This window comes from Phoenix dactylifera, chromosome 2 (genome assembly GCF_051530095.1).
Source record: "Phoenix dactylifera cultivar Ajwa chromosome 2, Ajwa_hap1_PhDact_Kaust_v1.1, whole genome shotgun sequence".
Taxonomy (NCBI): Eukaryota; Viridiplantae; Streptophyta; class Magnoliopsida; order Arecales; family Arecaceae; genus Phoenix; species Phoenix dactylifera.
Window position 1 is genome coordinate 48006476 of NC_143191.1, and position 17856 is coordinate 48024331.

At 47.8% G+C, this 17856-nt stretch overlaps 1 protein-coding gene across 7 annotated transcripts; it reads right to left on the reverse strand.

The window, feature by feature from the left end:
* Window positions 1-2249: 2249 nt before the first annotated feature.
* On the reverse strand, window positions 2250-5637 carry LOC103696942 (rust resistance kinase Lr10-like). Of its 7 annotated transcripts, none has more exons than XM_089929116.1 (4): window positions 5485-5637; window positions 5259-5380; window positions 3676-3708; window positions 2250-3586 (listed from the first exon to the last, which is right to left on the reverse strand). In XM_089929116.1, the coding sequence occupies exons 3-4, from the start codon at window positions 3704-3706 to the stop codon at window positions 2415-2417; spliced, it is 1203 nt and encodes a 400-aa protein (XP_089785242.1). In that variant the 5' UTR covers window positions 3707-3708; window positions 5259-5380; window positions 5485-5637; the 3' UTR covers window positions 2250-2414. The 7 variants fall into 7 exon arrangements, with proteins under 7 accessions (XP_089785242.1, XP_089785241.1, XP_089785243.1 ...); XM_089929115.1 differs by having other exon boundaries at window positions 3676-3751; XM_089929117.1 differs by lacking the exon at window positions 5259-5380.
* Window positions 5638-17856: the final 12219 nt, after the last annotated feature.

The window sequence follows — 17856 nt, forward strand, 5'->3', positions numbered from 1 at the left end:
AATATCATGAAATGAACGGCCCAAAGTAGAGGGCAAAAAATAAAGAGGAAGAAGAATAGAAAAAAAGAGGGGGAACAAAGAAAAACAAAGGAAAGAAATGTCCCATAAAAAATGAGCCAAATCTGCAAGACTAGCTGATATGATGTAGCCAATAATGATCTTTTGTGTCCAAAAGATCAGAATGCAATCTTCTTCTTTTTTTCACAAAAAAAGTTAAAAGATCAGAATGCAATCGATCAATGCTTCAAGGCAGACAGCCAGCGTCACCATCACCGCTAAAACAACTGACTGCTACTGTGTACAAGGACTCAAACTTGAAAGGGCCCCAATTGAGAAGTTCCTTGTGGACATCCAAAGAGAGAAGCCTGCTGGATTTACACCTCAGGATCTGATTAATTTCACTCAGAACTAATGCGGAGAGATGGGGTTCAGGTGGTTTTGGAGCAGTTTTTACAAGGATAGACAGTTCCCTGATGGGGTCTAGGTTGCAGCTAAGGTCCTCCATGGAACCTTGAATAAAAGAGCTGAGGAGCAATTCATGGCAGAAGTTGGCACGATTGGAAGAACTTATCACATCAATTTAGTCAGGCTCTTTTGATTCGGTGTCAATAAATGGTGAAAACACTAGTATACTAGTCCATGGAGAATGGATCACTTGACGAATACTTATTTGATGAGGTCCAGGGGATTGAATGGGGAGGTCACAGAAGATTGCAACTGGAATCAGATACTGAAGGAGGGTCAAGTGAAGATAGCCCATTATGACATAAAGCCAGCTAATGTTCTTTTCATTGCAAACTTCTCTTCCAAGGTTGCAGATTTTAGATCGGCAAACCTTCTTTGCAATAGAAAGAACTATCATGTCACAATAACTGGAGGTAGTGGGGCTCCTGGCAATGCTGAATCAGAGATATGGATGCCATTGCCTGTGACTCGTAAGTGCCATGTCTCAAGCTTTGGCATTCTTCTATCTGAGATCTTGGGAAGGAGGAACCTTGATACACAGGCTTAAGAGTCAGGAGTGGTTCCAAAAATGGGGCAAATGGAAACCATAATGTTGCATTCTGGAATCCAAACAAGGGATCGAGGGAAAGGCAGATAGAACATGCAAAGTAGAATTATGGTGTGTTCAATATCAGCCAGAAGCAAGACCTTCGATGAACAGTGTTTTGAGGTGCTGTAAGCGGGAAGAGCCATGTCCAAAAAAAATCATATGGGGTGTAGAGTCGCCAGTCTCGTGATTATAAAAAAAAAATATAGCAACCTCTTTCTTCTTCGTTTCTCAGGTATATACTACATGGTTAGATAATATATACTAAGTAAATTAATCATCTAGTAATGATGAACGCCATGTTTTACTTAAAGATGTGTATTGGCTTGTTAGATGACTAATTTGTTTGATATGTATCACTTAGCTATGAAGTGTGTATTGATAAAAAGCATATTCTAAAAACTGTGTATCAATTTATCTAGAGTATTGAATCACTGTTAGGTATATATCAAAAAGACTTGCAATATATATCTTTTACACTATGGGTAAAGCTTTGCTGGCACCATCTTTGCCCTCTCTTTCTTCTCCTTCTTGGATGGGTATGAGATTCACATAATCTTTTACAAGTCAAACCATACTGAGCTACTCTGCTTATGGCATTAATCTCATGGATTACGGTAAGCTGTACCTCTCTTTTTATCAAGGTCCCTATGTATATATTTCTTACTTTCCTAGATTTGATTAGAAATTTTTGAGTTGTACAAGGTCTAACATCAGAGAAACCAAGCATGCCTCTTAACACACTGTTTCATATTAAATCCTAGAAAGTAGAAAACCACTTTAGTGATAGGTATTATTTTTCCAACTCATGTTATTATAGGTATTTTTTGTTTCTTTCTAACATGAAAATTCTTCTCCCTCCAGCCCCTAGATGTAATATATCTAAAGATCTGTTCTGTATGAAACCCTGAAAAACCCAAGCAGTGTTATCCAGATGATAAATACAATATAGATTTCTCTTTTTTTGGTTCATAGATAAGATCTATAATGTTGCACGAAAAGTTTGCTGTACTATTATGTACTATTTTATAGAGCATATCGTACCACACTACTATTGAACCGAGGCTCAGTATGAAGGGCAAACCAAATTTCAGTATGTGAAGCTGGCACCATACTAAACATACGGATATTGTACCAGCATGGTACTGATATCGGGTCGGTGTCAAGATGATCCTTCTTTCATGATGATCAACTGCAGTAGGGGAACGGAATTCACATTTCCCGGAGAGAAGAGAAAATTGTGCAGCACAAATCATCACCAAATTAATATTGTGATGTTGGAACATTTAGTACAACAATGAATTTTAAATGTACAAGCACTTCACAATGGTTTACTCCTTTCACCAACTTCTTTAGCCTCTGCTCACCCAGATGAACAGCTTGTACTTCCACTCCGTAGAACTGAGCCTGCATTGTACCAGACCATGTGAGCAAATGGGTTTGTAGGTGGCATAATTTCATCTTCCCCCTCCAACATCCTCACCACGCTACTCATTGAAGGTCTTGCTTCCGGTTGATACTGAACACACCACAGTGCCACCTTACACATTCTCTCTGCCTTCTCTCCATCCTTTTGTTCAATTCCAGAGATATTTAGTATTCTCTCCATTTGCCCCTCTTGAAGCCTCTCCCAAACCCATTTTGGGAACCACTCTTGACTTTCGGTATTCTGGAAATTGAGATTTCTCCTCCTCCCCAAGATCTCGAACAGAAGCATCCCAAAACTGTAGACATCACATTTATGAGTCACGGGCAATGGCATCCACAGCTCTGGTGCGGCATAACCAGGAGTTCCCCTGGCTCCTGTCATCGTGACATGAGTGCTCTCTCTGTTGCAGAGCTTTGCCAACCCAAAATCAGCTACCTTGGGAGAGAAATTTGCAGTGAGAAGAACATTTCCTGGTTTTATATCATAATGGACTATCTTCTGTTGACACTCTTCATGTAAGTATCTGATTCCCTTGGCAGTCCCGATTGCTATCTCATGTAGCCTCGCCCATTCTATGCTGTGGTTCTCATCAAATAAGAACTTGTCAAGCGATCCATTCTCCATGTATTCGTACACCAGAGCTTTATCTGTTGTCTCAAAGCAAAATCCATATAGCCTGACTAGATTGATATGATACGTTCTGCCTATGGTGCTCACTTCTGCCATGAACTGCTCCTCTGCTCTCCTATCCAATGTTTTATGGAGGACCTTAACTGCCACCTGCACGCCATTAGGAAATCGTCCTTTGTAGACTACGCCAAAGCCACCTGAGCCTAGTTTCTCTGAATAGTTTCGAGTGAAGTCTTTCAGATGTTCAGGAGTAAATCTCATGGGCTTCTCTTTCAATATGTCATCAAGGAACCTGTTGATTGATTCCATTTCAATCTTCCAATCCATGTTCAAGGTAGAAGCAAGTGGTGTAGTTGCAGTGTTGTCTCTTCTTGTCTGCATCAATGCATTGTTCAATTTTGTTTTGTTTATCTCGACACATTTGTAGATAAAATAGGCTACGGCAATTGCCACTGTGCCTGCTGCAAGTATTGCAACTGAAAGAATCGAAGGAAATGTGACTGAGAATTTGACACATTGTGAAGTATTCATGTGAGAATTACATCAGGAATTAGAGTTGGCTTACTGATGGAAATGCCTGCAGGAGGGCCAGCCATATCTGTAAAGGGTGGAAAGAAAGGAGAGGGGTTTAATATTGGAATCTGCAGCAATAGAACCAAAGTTAGGTTAAAACACATGGAAAGTATACTAGTGGCACCAATGTGGGGGGAGTAAAAAATCTTCTTCTTTTCTTCCTTTCACTACTTGAACGTTTGTACTGTAGTAATTTGTGTGTCTAAAAGGACTTACATTTCTTGATGGGAAAAGTAGAACTAGCTATATTGCTATGCCTAGTGGTAGTGGTACTGGGATTGATAAATGTCCTTGTGTTGCATGATTCTCTCTTTATATTGTCTTTATATCCTATCTCAAGGAATTATGACCATGAATGATCTGTATTTGATTAAAAATAAGCGTCTTTGTGAACCCACTTAAATATTTAACGATCAAATCTCAAGTAACTCATTACAAATTTTGATAGACTTTGATCAAAGAATTGTGTACATAATATGAAAATGATTCATATGACTACGGAAGCCCTTTCAGAACTTAGGGAGGACTAGAAACAGTTGATCGTTAGATTGAGGGTAGAACACCTAGATGTCGTGGCATATTTAGAAGGCAACTGGCAAGCATGTCTACAACCAATTTGTTAGGCATGTAACTAACTATTTGAAAAGGGTCAAGTCTTTGCATACCTGAACTAATTGCTGAGCTTCTTTTCCCTTTTTTTTTTTTTTTTTTTTCTGTTTCTCCATTTTGATGATCGCTGCAGGCTTGTGTCTTACTAAGTTATGTTCCATGTGCCTTTTCTTAAATTTTTCTGTTGTTGATAAATTGATATTTGTAACTTCAATTTTCCATTATTTTGATATTTGTAAACTTTATTTGGTTTGGAGGATTTTCCATTTCTTTATTTACTTAAGTCAGTTAGGAGGATGAGAAGAAGATGGCAAGAAAGAAAAAAGATAAAAAACACAAAGTTATGGTGATAGTTTAATAAAAAGTAGAGTCACTGAATTCAAGTAAATAAATAAATAAATAAATAAGTAAATATGTATGTAAATAAATAAATAAAATTTGAATTTACACCACCATCCAGCCGATCACAAATGATTGGGAAAAGACATAGATGATGATGATTTATGATTTATTACTATTTCCGGATAGAAGGAAATATTAAATAGCTATTTAGAAGTACTTATCAGATAGATTTTTCAGAACAATTAATGGAAAAGTTCTTGCCTTAAACAACTGTTACTCCAAAACTTCAAAATCAGGACACACTATTGCCTCCCCTTCTCATCAACTTACTTTCTTATTAACTTTGGTGATGGATGGTCAAGTAGAACGATATTAAGAAGAACTACAAGATCTTGGTTGATCTCTTTCCAAAAAGATGTAAACTCACCTGTGCAAATGCTTCTTGTTTGTTGGACTATAGATAGCTCGTTACTCCATCCTAGGATTGAGTTAAGTGAAAAAGGAAAAATCCAAATGTTTCCATTCTATGTTCTCTACTTTGTGCATGATATTTGCAGTGTAATTTGATAGAAGAGATGGTAGGTTGAGAGCCATGGCAAGGGAAGTGACTCTAGTGAGGCTTACCTGCGTGTTTTTTTCCTCCCTCCTGCTATCTACTTAATTCACAAGTTCAATTCTGGTTGAAGTTCAGATGATCAAACGCCAGCTTGGTAAAGCATAACTTCGTATTCAGAAATATGTGAATTCTGTAATGTTGCATGCATAGATATTAGCCATCTGTATGTTCTCAATTAAAAAGGTAACAGAATTCTGTAATGCTCGAGTACCTTGATCAGTGTTGTGGGTTTACCTTGTGGAGCCCGTCCTATGCTCGCCTGAAGAAAGCACGCAAACTTTTATGGTTTCCTCTGACAACCACACCACCCGGCCGAAGCCTTACCCGGGTTTCCTCTGAACAACCGGAGTTCATAGCCTCCGCAGTTTTTCTCGGTTTCTGAGCAGCTTCTTGAAAAGAACCAAGAACCGAACAAAAAATAATAGGAAGTTGATCGGATCCCCTTGTATTAGGTTTGATGTGACGTGGTTACGTCCTGACGATTGAGACTGTCGATGGACTTTTTTTTTTTTTTTTTTTTTTTTTTGCTTGAAACGGGTTGTTCAGACAGCGCGTGTCCGAATACACCCAAGAACATCAAAATACAAAATCTTGCGTAGTGCCAATGGCAACTCCCGCTCTCCTGCCCACAAGGCATATCCCGAATGGTGTGCTGCATATGCAGCAACCCAGTCGGCCGCTCCGTTGGCCTCCCTGAATACATGCTTGGCCTCAAAGGCCACAACGTCCCTCATCATCATCCTAATATCCCGGATCAGAGGATGGTCAATGCTCTCCCGCCGAATCCACCCAATAACAGTGGATGAGTCGCCCTCCAAGATGATCGAGCTAGCCCGCAGTACCCGCCGCGCATGGCAGAGGCCGGCCCAGGCAGCTCGCAACTCCGCCGCTGGCACTGATGTGTCGAAAAGCCGGCAGCCGCCCGCTGCCACTACCCGAGAGTGAGGGTCTCGTATGACGAAGCCGGCACCGCCTCGTGTACCACTGTCCAGTACTGAGCCATCAAAATTGACCTTGAGGAAACTCGGGGGTGGGGGCTCCCAGGTGAAGAACACCATCCGAAGAGCTGCCTGAGCAGAGAAAGAACCCCAGGTGTCCCGAGCTATCAAGGTCGTATCTGAAGGGCTGGCAGGTCTGAACTCCATCGCCAATGCTCGAGCGGACTCCGCAACAAACCTCGGCGACATCCGACGCTCGCCAAAGGTGCGAGCGTTCCTTGCCAACCAGATCTGGTGGGCGGTGCAAATCGCTCGGATGGCCTCCTGACATGTCCGCGGACTAGTCAGCCACTGACGTATCATCTGCAAAAACAGTCTCCTCTCCCGCCAAACCTCCTCTGGGATACCCGTCCACTGCCATGTCTGCCGCGCCCACAAGCATCCAAATAGTACATGATCAACTGACTCATCCGCACCGCAGGCCCCACACTCCGCAGGGATCCCCAGACCACGTCGGCTCAGCACAGCTCTCGTCGGAAGGCGGTCCCACATCACCTTCCATAGGAAAAGTGCTGCTCTCGGGTGGAGCCTAGACCTCCAAATCCAGGCACCGTCCCATCCACTCTCATGCTCGCGCTGAATCACCCGGGCCAGATCACCCAGCCTCACGCTGGCCCTGCACGAAGTGCTCCAAACCCTGACATCTGGGCCCTCGCATCCTGGTACTGGCATGGCAAGTATCCTCTCAGCTAGATGTGCCCCGAACAACTGGTAGAGTCTGTCCACGTCCCACTCTGCCCTCCCTGGTGCTAGGAGGTCGCACACCCGGAGCCCTACTGCTGCCTCGAAATCCACCGTCGTCGGCCAATATCTCAAGGGAATGGTATCTACCCACGGGTCATCAGTCACAACAATGGTCCGGCCATCGCCCATCAGCCACCTGGTATGAGCTAACACGGTCGGCAGGTACCGCCCAATCTCCCGCCACATGAAAGAGATGCGGCGACCGCGCCGTGCCGCCTCGAGGCTCCCTCGGCCATATCTGGCTGCCATCACCCGACTCCAAAGCCCATGTGGCTCCAACAAGAAACGAGCTGCGTGCCGTGCAATGAGTGTCTCACGCCGCTCCAGAAGGGACTGAACTCCCAGACCACCCTCACTGGTGGGCCGACATACCCGCTCCCAGGCCACCAAATGTACCCCACGACCCCCACCATGGGACCCCCAGAGGAAGCTCCGGAGAAGACGTTCAATCTTCAACAGAGTCGTCTTAGGGACCACAGTGTTGGCCATGAGATATACCGGCATGGACCCAAGCACCGATCTGACAAGGGTCAGCCTCCCCATCATGGATAGTGAAGATGCCCTCCATCCCTCCAGCCTGCTCTCGACCCGCTGCACCAACCCCGAGCACTCCGCCACTCGTAGCCTCCGGCCCGTGATGGGAACTCCCAGGTAAACCAGAGTCCCCTCCTGCTCGGGCATCTGCAAGATACTCCTGATCTCCTGTCGGACTCTGCTCTCTGTGCTGGGGCTGAACTGGATAGCCGACTTCGTGAAGTTGATTCTCTGTCCGGATGCCGCACAGTAAGCTGCCAACACTCTGCGAAGTACACGTGCCTCCGAAACCCGCGCTCTGGACAAAAGAAGACAATCGTCAGCAAAAAGTAGGTGAGAGACAGGTCCCGCCCCCGGTGTTGGAACATAGGACTCCAGCTCCCGGCTTGCACACGCCCTCTGGAGGGCACGGGACAATATATCAGAGCAAATGATAAATAAATAAGGGGATAAGGGACATCCCTGTCGCAGCCCCATGGTGGACTCAAAAAATACCGAAGGTGTGCCGTTGACTAAAATAGAGAACTTAGGCCCCTGGACACACCCTAGGATCCATCCAATCCATCGCCTGTGGAAGCCATAAGCCTCCAGTACCCTCCGGAGAAAACTCCATCTGATCCTGTCATAAGCCCTCTCCATATCCAGCTTGACAGCCATCAAACTGCCCCGCTTCGATGCCCGCTGGAGATCCCACATCATCTCCTGAGCCAGCATGACATTGTGGGAAATGTTCCTTCCCGCAATGAAAGCCCCCTGCTCTTGGCTGATAATGCTTGGCAGTAGGGGCTTCATCCTGCCCACCATGATTCTCGCCACAACCTTGTACAAGGTTGTGCATAGACTGATGGGTCTAAAGTGGCCCGGCTCCACTGCCTCATGGCGTTTCGGGATGAGCGTAATGAAAGTGGCCTTCCAATCCTCAGGCATGGCTGCCTGGGTGAAGAAACACTGGACAGCCTCGATCACAGCTTCCCGAATGATACCCCAATATCTGCGGAAGAAAATAGGGGGGAACCCATTTGGTCCTGGAGCTTTGTCCGCTGCTAGCGCCCAGACTGCCTCCTGCACCTCCTCCGCCGACACCGGCCGAACCAGGGTCATATTCTCATCATCAGTAATACCTACATCAGCCCGCGGAAGGTGGTCATCAGCACCAGGGCCTTCATCCTCAGTCCATCTGGCGCGGAAAAAGTCGAGTAGAACCTGTCCAACGGCAGGCTCACCCTCCACTCGGCGGCCAGACCCATCACGCAGTGAGTGGATCATACTCCGCTGACGCCGAATAACCGTCGTCCGATGAAAAAACCTAGTGTTGCGATCACCCTCGTTAACCCATTGGACCCGAGATTTCTGTCGCCAGAAAATCTCATGCTGTCGTAGCAGTGAGTGGTGCGTCGCAAGAAGCCCCCGAAGATGAGACATGTCATCCTCCGGGAGTGCACCCCGTAGGTCTTCTCTCTCCTGTAGTGTCGTAATCTCCTCCTCCACCCCCTCCAATCTCCGAAAAATATCACCCACTACCTCGCGATTCCAACGGCGGAGCCGCCGTTTGGTCAACTCGAGTTTGCGTGAGACTCGCCGCATCGCGTCCCCCCGCACCGGAACACGCCACGCCTCTCGAACAATGTCCCAGGACTGGGGGTACGACAGCCAAATCTTCTCAAAACGAAAAGGACTATGGTGACCCGATACCGACGAGGTCGAGATCAACAAGGGGCAATGGTCCGATGCAATCCGGGGTAAGTGGCTAACTCGGCAGGTAGGGAAGCGAAGGATCCAGTCTGGGGAAGCAAAGGCCCTATCTAGCCGCTCCCACACCCTAGCACCGCCAGGCTGATTATTGCACCAGGTGAACCGTGGCCCCGAGAAGCCTAAGTCCACCAAGCCATTTAGCTGCACAAAGTCGCGAAACTCCCTCCTATCAATCCTATCAGTGAAAGGCGCACCTCCCCTCTTTTCATCCGCACTTTAGATACAATTAAAATCACCAACTGCCACCGTTGGGATACCCTGGGCAAGCAAGCTGGTAATCTCATGCCAAAGGGGTCTCCTGACCCTGTAGTCCGTGCTCGCATACACACCGCACAGCACCCAGGGGTCCGCCTCAGGTTCCGAAACAACCATCACTACCTGTTGAGAGCAGTTGTGGAAGGCATCAATCTTTGCCACCCCCCGCCTCCGCAGGATCAAAAGGCCACCAGACAGCCCCTGGGACTCGACTGCATAGGTCTCCCAGTCCCTCCCCAGGCGTCGCCTCAGTCGACCGAGCCCATCACCCGACAAACGTGTCTCGCAAAGAAAACAAATCTCAGGACAGTGGAGCTGCACTAGCCGTTTAAAGGAGGACATGAAGGCCGGCTTGGCCGCCCCCCTACAATTCCAGGCTAGAATCCTCATGGATCAACAACTGCTCGGTCGGCCTCAGGTACCTCCTCCCCCTGGGCCTCGGGAGCTAGCTCAGGCTGGCGGCCTACATCCCCCAGCTGCTCGACCTCATCAGATACCTCGCACATGACTGCCGCCCTGATGAGTCGCACGACAGCTGGGTGGTCCCCCTCTGCCGTAGCTAATCCCGTGGAGCAGTCACCACTGGCATCTGCCTCCGGGAGACCCTCATGTGGCGCCTCTCCGAGCGGCACCCCTGTCGCCTCATCACGAAGCGTCAGGGGCTCTACCGAACCTGCCTCCAGTGGCACCCCTGGGCTAGCCAAGTGCTGCTCACCCAAAGCTTGGGTCGGAGTACCAAAACGGTAGACACCATCGGGCCCTCTCCCAGAACCCACAAAAGAATCCCAAGGGTCCCGCCCAGGAGGGGTCTGACCAACAAGCAGGTGGGTCCCCTGCACTGGGACAGGTCCTCGACCTGGAGACCTATACTGGAAAGGGCCAGCTGGCTCCACGAGATCCCAAGCCGGATCATCCTGGGCCTGCACATCCTGAAAGTCCTGCGCAGCCCCAATCCCCAAGCACTCAGCTGACTGGGCTTGTAGGCCCCCCGCTGAAGATCCACTAGGATCCCCCCCTAATAGAGCTAGCGGGCCCCGTCCCTGCAGCAAAGGCCGCGGCCCAGATCGACCCAACCCGCGTAGCCCACGGAGAGCCCGCGCCAGATGGGAGTGACCCATCGCACCCCGTGCACCCAGCTGGGCCCGCACAGCCCCGGTCCGTCGCGAAGCCCGCGGACGCGGCCTGCTACCCGCGCGCGACTCGCCAACGGCGCGGTGCGCGCCATCGGCGCGGGGCGCGCCTTCGGCGCGGGCAGACGCGCCATCGGCGCGGGCAGGCGCGCCATCGGCGCGGGACACGCCGTGGGCCCCGCGCCGGGCTCTGAAGGCCCGGGCCCGGCGGCCCAGCCCAATCGACTGGGCCTGCTTGCCTGGGCCCCTTGGCGAACTAGGGCCCACCGGGGCCCTGGCCCGCTTGGCGCAGCCCCGACTCGGCTCGCTGGGCCCAGAGACGACCAGGGCCGAGTCCGCCGCTCGGTCGACCTCGTCGAGGTCATCGACCGAGTCGACCCAGAGCGGGATCGAGAGCTCTCGGTGCGAGCCCTCGCCCCCACCCGCCGGCGATCGTCGCCTGGCGACTTTCGTCGGCTTTTGCCAGCCTTCGGTGTCCACAGGGGACACCGGTAGGGCAGCTGGCGATGGCGGTCGAGCGGCAGGCGACCCAGGCCTCGGGTCAGACGCGGGCATCTCCGGTCTAGCTACCGGAGAAGGCGGTCGGGACGGCCCCGATTCAGGCACTGGTGGAGCCTCCTTCGGCCGTGGTGGTCGGGACTCCCGCGGCGGAGGCCTCCGCCGCGTCGCCACCATCCAGGGACCAAATACCAGCCCTGGGTTCTCCTCCCCTACACCAGGGGGCGCCGAAGCCGACCCGCCACCAGGGTCCACCGCCACAGGTGGCGGAACCTCCACCCCAGAGGCCATCGGGAACCGGCAGGCCGCCTCCATGTGGCCCATTCGCCCGCACCGGGAGCAGAGGAGAGGTAAATTTTCGAAGACGAAGGGCTGCCACCGCACCTTCGTCTTCCCCTGGATCCGGATTCCAGGTTTGAGGGGTTCGGATGCATCAACTGCAACCTTCACCCGGGCGAACGCCATCGCCTGTCGCTGCTCGGTGATAGCGTCCACGGCGATTGGTCGACCGGCCCTACTTGCAATATCCAGGATGGTCGCCGGTGTCCAATACTCCGGCGGCAAGCGTGGAAGGCGAAGCCACACCTCCACCGGCGCCGCCGTCTCCTCCCCTGGCTCAAAATCGGGGACCCAGGGGGTCATAGCAAGGAGTTGCCCCCCCACTACCCAAGGTCCCAGATTGAGGGCGCGCTCACGGTCCGCCGATGATCGGAAACGGAGAGCTAGGTAGCCGTCCGCAAGAGGGACGGCCACCACATCCTGGAGCTTGGCCCGGGTAGCCACATCCTTGGCTACCCACTCGGCCGGGACTCGACGACCCAGGCTGCGCACCACAACAGCCCGCCCGTCCCACTCCACGCGAGCCGCCGCGATAGGTTCCTCCCGGAGCGTCACGATCTCCGGGAAGCGGCGGCTCAGCCGCTCAATCTCCGCGGCCGTGGGCCACTGAGTCACCCACGGCCCCGGCCTCGACCAGGCACCGGAGTGCTCCCCACGACCGCCGTCGAATGCTCCACCGGGTATTTTGGGCTTACCTGAGCCTCTCGCCGTACCTCCCGCTTCCGTCCCCGCCGGCGCCTTCCCCTTCCCCTTCCGATCCATGACGGCGCCCTACGAAGTCCACCTGCAAGAAGGGAAGGAAGTTAACTGGAAAATAAGCACAGAGCCGAGTGCCGGGAACCGCCTGCGAGGAGGCCGAGGATGAAGGCCCGCTGAACGGGGAGACTGAGCTAACGGTTTGGACGGCGGGGTTACTCTAAGGTGAACCCGCCTGCAAGGATGAATGAGGGCAATGGCCTCCCCCCCCCCCCTCCGGGGTTGTCAGGCTGGATCGGTGACGATCGCCGGAGGGAAGACGCCGGCGTAAGTAGCCGTTAAACACCTCTGAGGTACGGCGTAACTAGCCGTTATTTCCCCAGAGTTTCTCTGGCCAAGAAAAAACTTCCAATTGCTTCTTTGACATCAGGTTTCCTCACTGTCGATGGACTTTTATTAATAAAAGCTAGTTTTGTCCTTTTAATTGCTGCTGATGACTTTCTCCGATATCACCTGTCCCAAATTTTCTACGTAGCTTTGACGTTGGACTTTTGGTCATGATGTGTAAATGTTATGCGTGGTGACATCTAATTCGATGTAGGTGGAAGCCGAGGTTAGTCAACAGACTGGCTCTTGATCAGAGAAGTCCTAGAGATTGCCCGATCTTTGAAATTGAAGAAGAAATATCATAACAAAAGATAAATATTGTATTCGAAAACAAACACATCATCTAGGTTCATTCGGGGGAGCAACAATGGATATACCATCCCTCATCTGTTGTTGCTTATGCACATGGACCCCGCATGACCGGTTTAGAGTTGACAAATTAAACTTGACCCAGCACTAATGTGTATTGTTGCTGGAAATTGGATCCGAGGGTGACCGCGGACTGAGGAGGAGGAGCTCTGGCTGGTTGTACGGTGGCGGACGGCTGTCTCCGGCGGATCTGCAAGAAGCTTGTGGCCGGAGGTTTCGGTGCAAGCCCTTCGATGCTTAAGTCGGAGAGATTTTAATAGAGAGAAGTAATGGAGAGGAATGATATAAGGATGCATTTTTGGCCGGGAAGGAAGAAGAAAGCCCCGCCTTGAGCTTCTCTCCCCTTTTTTATAGGAGGGGGTGCAGCGGTTACCTGTGATCGCGCGGATCAATGAGTTACTATAAACGGTTCGAGATTTCGGGCTAGTTGGCGATCCCTTGAGATCGTGTGCATTCAAATGTTGACAGCTGTTGAGGCGAAGATCGCGGGATTTGATCCCGGATATGGAGGACTTGATTTTCGATGGAGTGGGGAGGTCTGCTTCTCCCTTTGACTGAGTCAAACTTGGCCTTGAGGTCGATCGGGCTTAACTCTGCCGAGACCATGCCTGCCAAGGTTATGCTGAGATCGGGGTCGTGAGCTCTGGGATTGTCGGCAGGGGCGGCTCAATACATTTGGGGGCCTAAGGCGAATCCAATAAATGAGGCTTTTTTTTAATAATAATTTTTTTAATAAATATAAAATATTTAAAAAAATGATATAAAAATGGATAGCTATTAATTACATTATTTCAATAAAGATATATGAATCTAATAAAGATAGGCAAAAAAATTTTTTAATTTAATATTATTTTTGAATGAAAGTGCAGAAAAAAAAATTATCCTAAAAGAAGGACCATGAAACTGATTAAATAACTGAGATAATACTTGGCAATATTGTTTATCATGTCAAGCAAGAGCCGAATAGGAAAAGGTCATCCCACGGCACTCATGATCAAGGTAAAGAAAAGATTTTGTCTAGAAAGGAGCCTCTCTATAAGAGAAATTAGAGGCATTATGGGAAATTGACTCCATCTAATTAATAAAAGTCCCATCCCACCATCTCCCCTTCAAGTGAGTACCCAAGCAGCAACCGCAACATCACAGCACAGCAGCCAGTCAACACCCTCCCTCCTTCTCTCTCTACCACCCAAGAGGGGAGAATGAAACCGAGAGGAGAAAATTAAAAGAATCTCCACCTCCAAGAAGTCCATTTCCACTCCCCCTTTCTTCCTGATGGCCCAGCTGGATCAGGAGTAATGTGAGGGAAGGAAAACCAAGACCAAAACCAAACAAGAGAAGGGATGAAAGATAAGAGTGGCTTCAGGCGTGTATCAAGCCAACCAAATCCCTCCTCTCTCTCTCTCTCCATCCAAAACAAAACTACCGTCCCCAACTTCCTAAATTTCCCCTCTGCAGGCTAGGAAACTCTCCACCTCCCTTCCATCAAGGGGGAAGACCGTAGCCAGCTCCTATTCCCGTTTTATATGGGGCCTTTGCTTCCTTTTGGTCACGGTCAGACCAAAAAAACTTCCCTCCCTCCTTCCCTCCCCCCCTCTCTCTCTCTCTCTCTCTCTCTTCACCTCCCGGGGGCCTTCCATTGGCCCGGAGGCGGTCGCCTAAGGCTCGGGCCGGCCCTGATTATCGGTGCCGAGGACCTCGGGCGCTTTGAGATCGGGCGCTTTGAAGTCGGGCGCTCTGAGAGTATGCTTGTTGTCGTCACGTTCGTCATCAAGTGCCGGCGATTTGACTATATGTTTTGGGCTATAAGACTAAATAATGGGACACCGCTAGAGCTAGTTTTAATTGTTTTAGAGCAATAACTTGCAGCTTGCAATACAACATTTAAAATTGGTGGAAAGGATACAATGGTTAACTTGTAGCATAGCATTGTGAGAACGCCAGCTTGAGGTCATCACCTAATCGCTTGGCAGGTTTGAGATTAGCAGGAGTTGAATCTAGATTTGTTGCAAGTGTTGTGGCCTAGACTTGACCATTTGATTTAGTGTTTTTGTCACCTCTTGTTGAGGCCATTTAAATTTTGATTTGTGTGAGCTCAATTATACAAACTTAGCACTTGGCCATGACTCAATTGGTCCGGTTATTCAAATGGGTTTAATCTGTAATTACGTCTCCGCAAGATGGGTTTAGGAACCAACAAGAAAAGAAAAGAAAAGGAATTGAGAGGGAGAGATTTGGAACGCCAGCATGAAACAGGTTGTGAGCTTCGTGATTGGTCCGAACGTCACCGGTTCCACCTCAGGAGAAAAGGTAACGTGATCAATCCTTTTTGCTTGGGTTAGGGTTTGTGCTGCCCCTCCGGGATCGTCGTAATTTTTATGTCCGTTGCTTATTATTTTTAAACACTATTTGTTTCTCGGCTTAGTACGTGCATTTAATAGCATGTTCCTTGATTTCTTGGTTATTTCTTAATAATTAGAACTTCAATCAAGGTAATTTCTGGTAAATCTGTAGATGATGGGAGCTTTGATACTTCAGAGGGAACTTTTTTTTTTTTTTTGGGCAAGACATAAACAATAAAAGCTTTGTCCTGTCAGTGTTGGTCTTCTGAATCTTGTTCTCACATCAGTCCTTAAGAATGTCCAAGGTTTGTGGGAGAGTAATTGTTTCAACTTAATTTTTATGTTGATTTATCTCCGAAGCGAACCACCCCTCCTCATGAATGCCTTCTTAAGGGATCTGCCCCATCTTTTTCTTCTGGGATATACAAAAAAAATTAGTTTCCTCATGGTGCAAAAACACAAGCGTTGAAACGATACTTTCGAACCAGAGGAGAGTCTAAGTCAAACATTTCTGCCTTGAAGAGAGAAAATATCAAGATGATAAATTTAATTTATGAGTTTAAGATTGCTTCAACTTTCAAGTGTCTATCCAATTTTAACTAAATGTCATCTGTATCATGAAGTGATATGTTTGTTACAAAGTCTTCACACAATTATTTCCTAGTCGTTATGTTTGGTTTTTCATGAGTTTTTCTGTCCAATTTGCATGCATCTATTGTATAAATTGAAGACCATCTTCGGTGAGGCTTGGGCTGAAGTGTTGCTTAGCAGTTGCTTTTAAATCAAAATTTGTAAACTGAGATGTATGATTATGACTTCAAAGAACCTAAAATCTACCAATTGGGATTCACGCGCCATCGATGCCAAACAAATGATTATATACAGGAACATGAAGTTTTTCACTGGGAGGGAGAAAAAGAGGACAAGGGGGCTGTACTTTTTGGCATGCAAGCTGCTACCTTTTTTTCTAATCTAAATCTAATATGCCCTCTGGAAAGACATTAAATAGTACTAGTAATTACATATGCACAGATATTTCATGATGAACATTTCACGATCATTTTCGGCAGTCCACGGCTCATCGAGTCTCTCATACTTTCACTCCGGGGAGTTGAACCTGCATGAAATGAGGTCATGTATTAAATGGATTTATAGGTGCATCAATATCCTCGTCATCCTCCAACACTGTCACAACAGGGCTCATTGAATGTCTTTGTTTCTGGATGACAATGAACACACCAAGCAACTACCTTGCACATTTTCTCTGACTTTTCTCTATGCTTTGTTTCAACTCGTGAAAGAAATATTACATTCTCCAATGCCTGACCAGATTGATATGGTAAGTTCTGCCAATTGTACTGACTTCTGCCATGAACTGCTCCTCAGCTCTCTTATCCAAGGTCCCATGGAGGACCTTAACTGCTATCTGCATTCCACTGGGGAACTGTCCCTTGTAGAACCCACCTGATTCCAGTTTAGTCATGTAGTTATGGGCGAAAATTATCAAATGCTGGGTAGTTAACCCCATTGGCCTTTCCCTCATGATGTTGGTAAGGAACCAACTGATTGTTCCTCTCTCACTGTGCAGAGTGTGGCTCCACTTAAGAGTATGCCGTCTGGTTGCAGTTTTGCCACTAATTATTCGACTCAGCTCATTGACTGATTGCATTTTAGACTTTCGAATACATCTGATGATCAAAATGGCTATCATAGTCACTGCAACTCCCACAACTATTGAAGCTGTGAAAAATTAAAAGAAATTTGGCGGAGTGAGAATTCAGAATTTAAAGAAATGCATCAAGTGTAAGGAAACTCGCTTACTGGGGGCAACAACAATAGCCACAGCTGGGATTTTATGTATCCTAGATGATATTATGCAGTTTTGATCTCAATGTCTAACAAGGTGAAATCAAACTGAAAGTAAGAAAAGGAGCATACCAAAAGTAAGAAAAGCTCCATGAATTCTTCTTCATCCTCTGTTACCACTGTTCTATCTGAATGAAGCCTACTTATCCAAATGAACAATCTTAGTCTCCAAGAATAATCTTATTGTATCAGTTTTATACACCCCAATTTTTCAACATTCATTTCCATCAAAACCCAATTTGAATTGTAAATTAGGTGTCATCCCTTCATTGCAGATTTCATTGACAAGTATATAGTAGTAGTAGTAAGATAACCACAATAAAAAACCTGGCAGTGCTAATTAGTTTTTCCTAGAGACAGTTTAGTAAGTTTGTTTTTATATGCTTTTTGCCACTTCTGTCTAAAACAATAACCCCCGTGTATTTTGCTGTTGTTTGTCTCAAACTACACAACTGTGATATTATGATTCTTTTCTTTTCTTTTTTGGCAATCATTTTCTCCATTTCTTTTCTTCAATAATTGGGAAAGAATATGATGAAGAAGAAGACAGAGGAGTAAAGAAATGAAAACAACATGTTGACAATTTTATGGTACAGATAAGATGGAAACTAGCTTGCTAAACTTGATATGTTTTACTTGAAAGATAATTGGATGTAAATATTAGTTAATGACAATTGAACCTCCAACAAGTTGTTT

Bases quoted from the DNA above. Each gene is read 5' to 3' on its own strand.
- LOC103696942 (XM_017840550.5), bottom strand. From the start codon at position 3,787: ATGTGTTTTAACCTAACTTTGGTTCTATTGCTGCAGATTCCAATATTA. The intron at 3,587-3,675 runs GTAAGCCAACTC...CGATTCTTTCAG, and splicing joins TCCTGCAGGCATTTCCATCA to TTGCAATACTTGCAGCAGGC.